The sequence below is a fragment of the Arachis ipaensis genome, chromosome B03 (assembly GCF_000816755.2).
Source record: "Arachis ipaensis cultivar K30076 chromosome B03, Araip1.1, whole genome shotgun sequence".
Lineage (NCBI taxonomy): Eukaryota > Viridiplantae > Streptophyta > Magnoliopsida > Fabales > Fabaceae > Arachis > Arachis ipaensis.
Genome location: NC_029787.2, coordinates 22,669,207 through 22,679,743, shown reverse-complemented (window position 1 = coordinate 22,679,743; position 10,537 = coordinate 22,669,207). Strand labels below are relative to the sequence as shown.

Here is a 10,537-nt window from a genome sequence, read left to right as displayed (position 1 = left end):
CTTCATTTCTATTCTGAATATTCTAACACTCTTACTTACTTGAGCGTTGGAGTCCCTTTGCAGGTGCCCAACGCCACCGCCCTGACAAGAAGACGACATTCCTCGCCTTCATTCTCAGGAAAGCAAGTTCAAGCGACAGTAGAATGAGCTATACCTTGGAATATCTATATTCACACAGGAACATTTGGCGCCCATCGTGGGGCTCGAGATTTTCTAACCCCACATCTTTTTATATATTTTATGTGCTTTCTTCTTTTCTTTTCCTTGCAGGTCACGACATATGGCGGATGCTCACAGCAATGCCCCCTCAAACCCCAACTCGGTTGAACTACTGGCCATCAACGAATCTTTCAGAGCGGAGAATCTGAAAATGGCCGAGCTCTTACGTCAAAAGCAAAATAGTCAAAGTAAAGGAGGAGAGCACAAGAACGCTGAAAACAAGGATGACAACGACGAGCACACGTCAGAGGCAAAGCACACCATACCCACTCCCCTAAAAACCGTAACCAAAATAACCAATCCATTCACAAAAGAAGCCATGAGCTTTCAGATGTTCAAAAATTTCACCCTTTCAATGACCCTAAAACCTTATGTAGGAATAGGGGACCCAAACATCCACGTCACCAAATTATATATCATGATGTTCATGAACAAAGAATCCACCCTAATCCTATGTCGTACTTTCCCAACTTTCCTAGACGGTGCCGCCCTGATTTGGTTCTCCAACCTCCTTGAAAGCTCCATTTCTAATTTCAATGAACTAGCCGACCAATTCGTCAACCATTTCGCTGCATCCAAGATATATGTGCACAACTCTGACTACCTGAGCACCATTAATCAAGGGACGCATGAAAACCTGAAGGATTATATGACCAGATTCGCTGAAGCGACCAATGAAATACCCAACTTGAACCCAGAAGACCACCTTCACGCCCTGAAAAGCAGCCTTCGCCCCGGAAAATTCCAAGAGACCATAGTCATAGCAAAGCCGAAAATTCTAACCGAATTCCGAGAAAAGGCAACAACCCAAATCGAGATTGAAGAGTTCCGAGCGCTTTGAAAAGCAGAGAAGCCAGCCTCGAACAGAGAAGACGAGAAGCGGAACAAACACCCAAGTAACAGAACAGACCAAAGATCATTCAAACTCACACCTAAGTTCGACAACTACACTCCCCTCAATGGCAAGAAAGAGGACATCATCAAAGATATTCTGCACTCGAAACTTATCAAACCGCCAAACAAAGCAGGCACATGCCAAGACCAGCGATACATAGACAAGTCCAAGTATTGCACCTTCCATCAGAAATATGGACATACAACAGATGACTACGTTATAGCAAAAGACCTTCTCGAAAAACTGGCCCGACAAGGCCTACTAGACAAATACATCGATACCCGAGGGAGAAAGCGGCATACAGAAGACCTCAGCCAACATTCCAAAATAATCGACAATCCCCGAGACAAGGGGATAAAGGTAGACGAAGATGTCAATCCACCCCGTCGAGTAATAAATTGTATTTCTGGTGGTTTTGCAGGAGGAGGATGCACAAACTCGGCTAGAAAGAGATCCTACCGAGCTATGACGTCAGTAACGGGATCAACCTCGTCTCAACCCATCAACCCACACAAGTCGGAGATCTCATTTCTCCCCAAGGACTATAAAGTAATTAACCACAACCTCGACGACCCCGTAGTCATCTCTTCGCAGGTTGGAGAGCCTTTGGTAAAGAAAATCCTGATGGATCCAAGGAGTAGCGCAGACGTGCTATTCTACTCAACATTTCAGAAAATGAAGTTAAGTGACAAAGCCCTCCAACCATCATCCGGGAAACTGGTAGGTTTCTCAAGTGAGCAAGTTCCTATCCGAGGTTATATCTGGTTACAAACCACACTTGGAAACTATCCTGACTGTAACACTATAGACATACAATATCTGGTTGTTGATTGCAAAAGTCCTTAGAATATAATTCTAGGCAGACCTTCTTTGAATACATTCAATGCTATTATTTCCACTGTGCATTTGTGTGTTAAGTTTCTTTCGCAGGATAACAAAGTCGTAACAATTCATGGAGACCATAGAGAAGCCAGTCAGTGCTATAACACCAGCCTAAAAATTGAATACTCAAGACAGCCCGAGCAATAGTATGTTCAAGCAGTATACAACTCGGAACCATTACCCCCGTTGGCCAAATTAGATCCTCGGACCAACCATCAGGAACAACCGATGCCAACAGATGACCTCACAAAGGTTCAACTAACAGCTGAGAAAAGCAAGTATACATACCTCGGCAATGCACTGAAACCCGAAAAACGAGAACAACTGGCCGAGCTATTGAGGCAAAATGTTGATCTATATGCATGGACTTCAGAAAACATGCCAGGAATAGACCCCAATGTCATTTGTCACAAGTTGGCGATCAATCTATCTATTCGACCTACAGCCCAGAAGAAAAGACATCTCGACACAGACAAAAAGGCAGCTTCTTTAGAGGAAATCCGAAAGCTTCTCAACGTTGGATTCATAAGAGAGCTCAGAAACTCCACCTGGTTAGCCAACGTGGTAATGGTAAGAAAAAATAACTGTAAGTGGAGGATGTGTGTTGACTATATAGACCTTAATAAGGCCTGTCCAAAGGACGCATACCCCCTCCCATGCATTGATAAACTAATTGACAACTCTTCCAATTTCCAATGTTTAAGCTTTATGGATGTCTATTCTGGTTATAACCAAATACTAATGTATTCGGCTGACCAAGCTTTTATTATTGACAATGGAAATTTCTGTTATAAGGTCATGTCATTCGGACTCAAAAATGCAAGAGCAACATATCAAAGACTCATGGACAAGATCTTTTCAAACTAAATTGGCCGGAACATAGAAGTCTATGTTGATGACATGGTGGCAAAGACACTACATGCATCAAATCACATTAAAGACTTAAAGAAAATATTTCAACAACTTCGAATGTATAATATGAAACTCAATCCCAAGAAATGCGCTTTTGGAGTGCAAGGAGAGAAATTTCTCGGCTTCATGCTCACCTGCCGAGATATTGAAGCCAACCCCAAAAAATATCAAGCAATTCTAAACATGAGAAGCCCAAGGATAGTCAAGGAGGTTCAACAACTCACTGGTCGGCTAGCAGCACTGGCCAGATTCTTACCTCGTATAGCACACCGATCACATCACTTCTTCAAGACCGTAAGGAAACAAGAAAAATTTGAGTAGACCAAGGAGTGTGAGGAAGTCTTCACCGAACTCAAGAAAATACTATCAGAACCACCCATACTTCAAACACCAGAGTTTGGTAAACCGTTATATCTATATTTATCTGTTACTAATCATGCTATCAGTTCTGTCTTGGTAACAGAAACAGGAAAGCAACAACACTCAGTATACTTTGTCAGCAAATCCCTCCAACACGCCGAGGTTAGATATCCAAAACTAGAAAAGCTTGCCCTGGCCTTAGTAACAACAGCCAGACGTTTGTGACATTATTTCCAGAGTCATACCATCATTGTCAGAACAGAACAACCCCTCCGGCAAATTTTGACGAAGCCAAAGCTTGCTGGAAGATTAATCAAATGGTCAATCGAACTATTCGAATATGACATCCAATACTAATTGCGAGGAGCCTTGAAGTCCCAAGTACTGGCAGACTTCGTTGCAGAGTCCACGGTAGACAAGCCTAGTCCGACCTTAAATACTTGGACGCTATACATTGACGGAGCCTCAAACAACAAGGGCTCAGGAGCAGGGATACTACTTGAAGATGAGCAAGAGACAGCCCTAGAACAATCTATACAATTTACCTTCCATACAAGCAACAATCAAGTAGAGTATGAAGCACTTATATATAGCAGATTAAGACTAGCCCATACAATAGGCGTAACACAACTGAGCATCAAATGTGGCTCTTTACTCGTGGTGCAGCAGGTAACAGGTAACTTTTAGGTAAAAGATCCACTGTTGGAAAAGTATAATGCTATTGTTAACAATCTTGTTAACGGTTTCCAAAAATTTAAAATTTCCCATATACCTCGAGAACAAAATGATAGAGCAGATATCTTTTCAAAACTGGCAACAACCAGAAGACAAACCAAAACGCCTATATTATCTCAACTAACACTTAATGAACCTAGTGTTATGCTAACAGAAATGTCAACTATTTCACAAGAAGACTGGCGAATGTAACACCCTCACTATTAGAATGTCACACTTCCGGTTGCGCCACTCTGATAGCAAGAGGTATTACGACGACTTCATGTACTTAATAACAAAATATGAGCCTTTGACTCAAAACCGTATCGCTATTTTATTTGAAAAACGGAAAAAAAAATACTTTTACAATAAAATAAACAAGCATATACATAAACAAAACTTCTTACTCAAGTAACTTATACACATTAGATACCTACAAATCATACAACTCCTATCCCTCTTACAAAAATTATAATATTAATGGTGAGGGAAAAAATAATAATAACTAACTAATACATCCATATTGCATAAGCTAAACTCAAAAACTCTTCATAAGCTTCTTCGTCCGTTTCCTAAAAAGAGGAGTCTGTAAGGGGGGTGAGAACATCATCCTCAAAAGGGTTCTCAGTAGAGGATTTTTTTTTAAAGAATTGTCGTGAGAAGATATTTTAATTAAAACTATTTTCAAAACATAGTGATCATCAACTTATTATTCAAATCTAAAATTCGTATTTCTCTTACAAAAATTCCATGTAAAATAACATTTTAATCAAAACTTATCTCTAATACAATCAATCATGGCCTCTAGCCCAAATCAAAATAATTCACCATCGAAACTCAATCTCAACAGAATCAATCACAAACACAATCAAATTCAAGGCAAACACATATACAGAACAATTACCAGTTAAACGGAATTCATCAAATAAGCAAACTAAAACACTTAAGCACACCCAAACAAAGCACACAAATGCAACATGATGCATGTCTATTCTTAACACGGGTAATGAGCTCATTTGTCGATTTCGACCCACACCCGACGCAATCCGATTCGCAAGTCAGATAAGACATTCCAGCGGCATAAACTCTACAAGGTCCCAAACCTTTGCAGGTGCTGATTCTCCAGTTGAAGTATGCCAAACATGACCTCTGCAAGTACATGCAGGCGCTGATTCTCCAGCTGAAGCATGTGCCCCTTTCTCCTAGATGCCATTCCATATACACAGGCATTCCCGCACAATCATTCACACACAAAATCCATGATTTAACATTTTCACATCAGCACCTTAACTATTTACTTTCCGTCACCCTCTCGTGACCTTTTAATCGTTTCATAATCACATGTACCGTGTTCTTTTTTCTCCTTCTTTCTTCTTCTTAACAATCCGAAATCAAATCATAAACTAAAACAAAACCTCTCTTCAAAATATTGAATTTAAAATATTATGCTTTTCTTAATAAATCGAATTGAAAATAAAACTCTTTCCGTAATAAATCGAAATCAAATAATATTCTTAAATCAGATTTTCTTTTACATAACGCTTTAAACAAAGTTTTAGATTTTTATAAAAATTTTCGCAGCATTTTCTTTAAAACTGGGACTTTTGCCACCCTTCTCGGGTCCCATCTTAACCATTTTCTCAAATCCTTTTCAACAGGTTCAAAACCAAATCATTTTCCAAATAAACATAAAATTCAGATTTCTAACTATCAATTCATTTGCAATGTCAAATCGCTTCCTAAATCAAATCATTTTCGATAAATCAACAAGAAACCAATTCCAATCGTTTCCAATAAATTATTATCGCAACCACACCAAACTCAACTTAATAAAATAAACGAAATCCAAATATTCAAACCATCAACTCAGTGAATTACAATCTAACCAACTTTCATATACTCAGTTAAGATCCACAATCTCCAGCCACCTCAATCAGTCAATAGCTCAATCAAGCAAACAATTTCATTATACCAAATAATTCAATTCAATCCATAACATTTATGTAATCATAAAATAAACATATTTTTTGCTTTAATATCAATCTATAACAATTCTTAAAAGTAAAGTAAATTTAAGAAAATACCCCTACCTTAGTTAGTCGAACCAACGCGTTATAAAAAACCTTTTACCCTCAGCCCAAAAATAACGGCGTCAACTCTAACTATGTTCCGCAACGGTAACAACCACAAGGGCACCAGCTAACAACAATAACTCAACCCTGACATAAAATAGTCGTGCAAAACTCAATAATCCCTAGAATAACAGTAACAAAGAGAGGTTTTCAGAGCAAAAGATTTACTCTACCAAGAAAGAAACTAGAAACGGAGCAGCCGCAGCACCAGCAGCGAACTCCGGCGGCGTAAACGCTGCTCTTAGCGACCATGCACGGCGGCAACAACCATGGCAGCAGCAGCAGCGGATCCTCATTCACGTTTTCTCTCTCCTCTGAGATCTATCTCTCTCTCCTCAGATCCACTCTCCTCCACGGCGAACCAACAGTGGCGACAACAAAACTTCAGCAGTGACGAAGGCAAGGCGGCGGCGCAGGTAGCAATGCCTCCCTCTCTCACTTGCGATGGCGGCGCTAGGTTGAGATGGAACAGCGACGTCGAAGGCTTCTCCTTCCTCGTGTGTCTCTCATCTGTGAACCCCCTCTCTCTCTCTCGCGGTTGGTTTGGCGGCAGGGCGTGGCGGCGGTGGCGCTAGACACGGTCTCTCTCTTCTTTCCGACGCAAATTCCTTCGCGGGTGGCACAGATGACAATGGCAGCGGCTTCTCCCTCTCAGCTCACCCTTCTTCCTTTTCTCCATCTCCGCTTTTCTTTCTCTCTTCCTCACTCCCTTTCCCTTTCTTCCTTTCTTGGTTCTCTGCTTCTGAAGTGTATGTTACGTTGAAGGAGGTGAAAGGGGGTGGAATTAGTGAAATTAGGGCTATAATAGGGAATTTAGGGTTTTATTTAGAAATTTAGGATTAGGTAAAATATATACGAGTAATATAACAATTCTATAAAATATTTTGAGGTAGAACAACAATTTAGAATTTAATTATAATATTGTAAATAGTATTTTTGAAATACACAAAATTTTATTTATCAATATATCAATGAGCTAAAATAATCATACAAAATTTTTTGAAAATATGCTTTCCAATAAATAAAATAAATCATAAATAATTTATTATTTAATTTTCAAAAGCTGGGTTCTTATAGCGAAAGCCCCTCATACATTACTTACAAACAGGGTAAACACCTGAGAGTGTCCAAAACAAGAAGAAATTCAAAAGAAGAGCGAGTTTTTATACATTACTCAGCTCTGAGCTATTCAAGCGAGGCTTCACAAGACCTCTTCTAAGATGCTTAAACACAACAGACGCTAAGCTGGCAATGGACGAAGTCCACGAAGGTGTCTGCGGAACACACATAGGAGGACGAAGCTTGGCTTCCAAGATACTCCGAACAAGTTATTACTGGCCAATATTACAACAAGATTGCATGTATAAGGTTCAACATTGCCTCCACTGTAAACGCCATGAACCAGTCATTCATAGCCCAGCCGACCAATTGCATTCGTCAGAGGTAAGCTGACCCTTCAACAAATGGAGGTTAGACATCCTCGGACCCTTCCCACCAGCACCAAGACAAGTTAAATTTTTAATTATTGCTATTGATTATTTTATAAAATGGATAGAGGCAATACCATTGGCAAAAATAACTTCAAAAAAATGATATCTTTCGTATGGAAAAACATACTTTGTAGATTTGGTATTCCTCATTCCATTATAACTGATAACGGTAGACAATTCATAGAAAAAAAATTCACCACTTTCCTATGAAATTTCAAAATAATTCAACAGTTCTCATCTGTAGAATATCTACAAACTAATGGTTTAGCTGAGGCTGCCAATAAGATCATTTTACAGGGCCTTAGAAAGAAACTCGAAGACTCCAAAGGAGAATGGGCCAAGCTCATCCCAGAAGTACTATGGAGTTATAACACAACAGAACAATCATCAACAAAGGAAACTCCTTTCAGGCTGGTATACGGATGTGATGCCATGCTACCTGTTGAAACCTCTCTACAATCCCCCAGGACCGAAAGCTTTAATTAAGGAAATAATATCCAAAGCAGAAGAGCCGAGCTGGATCTCATTGAGGAACATCGAAACAAGTCAGCACTATAACAGCTCGCCACAAAACGAGATATAACCTGGAAGTACAACAAGAAGCTCAAACCGAGGACATTCCTAGAGAGCAACTTTGTCTTCAGAAAAATAGAGGATGTACGAAAACCTCCAAGACATGGCAAGCTAAGTGCCAACTGGGAAGGCCCATTCCGGATTCACAAAATCATCGGCAAAGGAGCATACAAAATTCAAACACTACAGGGTACAATACTGCCAAACAATTGGAACATTTCTTCCTTAAAACTGTACTACGGTTAGTCCATAAGTCGGGCACAGTGATGTACTCTTTTTCCTACTACCAGATTTTTTCCTAAGTTGGGTTTTGCTGGAGAGGTTTTAATGAGGCACATCACCCCGCATCTTTACAATTACTAAAAATTTACAATCTAGCAACTAAACATCTTTTCATGTATTTGTTTTTTATCCTACTCGGCGGAGTACCACAACAAATCCCACCAACTCATAAGATGAGTTTTCAAACATTTCAAAAGATCTTCAAACAAGAAAATAACACAAATTACCAAACGCACACTGAGAGTGCAATCACATACCAAACAATACTAACTATTTTTGGATAAATACTACAAGCCAATAGTTTCAAAATAACTACATTAAACAGTTCTTGGCCAAAGGCCAGAAGTTCCAAATACACACAAAAAACAAGCAATGCGTAAACACTGATCTATCACAAAGATTCACGAAGCACCCAGGTTCTCACCTTCCCCCTCTCCTTCATTATCCTCATCTTCTACCAACTCTCCACCAACAACGACCTTACATGGATCCATACGTGACAAATCAACTCCAGGAGCCAACAACCTCGCCTGCTCAGCAGCTCTGTCAAAACCAGCAGCAAATATTTTGAGACCGTGGTCCCCCTTCTCAGTCTCGAGCTTTTTCTTTTCAACACCAAGTGCTACCAACCTAGCCTCAAGTGTCGCCTTCTCCTCTCCAGACTTCTTCCCAGCAACCTCGGCCAAATTCAGTTTTTCTTCCAATGCATTTACCAATTCCAGAGCATCACGAAGCTTATTACCTTTTTCCATCGCATTAGCTGATCCATAGTAGCTTTATCAAAAGCATCCCTCGCGTGTTTCAGTTCCTGAGTCCGGCCAATACACATCAACCGAGCTCCCATCACCTGGTCATACAACAATCCAAATCAAACATACAAACCAAAGCTAAGAGTATCAACAAAATATCAAATACATCACATGTAAAATACCTGCAAATATTGGAAAACACCAGCATCCCCAACATCATGAATGAGCTTAATATCCGAAGGACTCTGACCATACTCATCAGCCACCATAGTCAATGGAAAATGTTCACTCCACAATGAAGTCAAGTCCTTATCACCTTTATACCCATGCAGCACCTTTTGGTTCTCTGTAAATTTCTTCACTTGCTCCAAATCAACATCTTTCGCACCAATCTTATCATCGGCAACATTCACAACCTTCTCCTTCTTACTTTCACCCCTCTTGCGCTTATAATTAACCTTCTTCACCGGAGAAGGCTGATCTACCTCTCCCTCTTTCTCTGCCATAGTGTAGCTACCGAACCTTGCCTCTCAACGTTCTTGCTATGGAAAAAAGCCCGCAGATTGCTGGACGTTACCTTCGGAGCTTTCTCAACTGCAATAATGAAGCAATGAATCAAATAACATAGCAACAGAACAAATAAAAAAGAAAACATCGAACTAATACCTATATAACCCGACAGAGTGTCTTAATCAGATTCCAAATCAAGAATTTCAACAACAGATAATAAATCAGAGGAGGATATGTGATTCACTAAAAATTCAATAACCATCTCATTCACATACTCCATCGTTTCCATGCCTAGAATCTGCCTAGGCCTTGGAACCCAAAACAGTGGAAACTTCTCTAACAGACACTCATCAACATACCAAGGAAAATCATTTTCAACAACACCAATCTTCACAAACATTGATTTAAAGCCCTTATAAGAAGACTTATATAGGCTAAAAATAGCACGTCCAGAAACACTAGCCAAGTTTAACCAACACCCCCTTTTAACACCTTTACACTGAAACAAGGCAAAAAACACCTCAAGTAATGGCTCCACTTCAAGGCAATCCATCAACACCTCAAATTCTCTAACAAATGCCCAGGAATTTGGGTGTAACTGCGAAGGAGCACATTTCAATTGCATCAAAATTTCACATTCAAATTCTGAAAACGGAAACCTAACGCCCAACTCCACAAATACACAACTGTACATGAAAAAGAATTCAAAGCTATCCCCACGATGATAAACACGATCATTAGCAAAACAAACTAAAAATCTAATACTAATACCCGACCCTACCGTAACCCATAAAGAAGGAGAACCCAACTGAGACACAC

At 39.8% G+C, this 10,537-nt stretch overlaps 1 protein-coding gene across 1 annotated transcript; it reads left to right on the top strand.

Annotated features, from left to right (window-relative positions):
- Positions 281-1,960, top strand: LOC107632606. Its single transcript, XM_016336273.1, has 2 exons — positions 281-1,018; positions 1,157-1,960. The coding sequence occupies exons 1-2, from the start codon at positions 281-283 to the stop codon at positions 1,958-1,960; spliced, it is 1,542 nt and encodes a 513-aa protein (XP_016191759.1).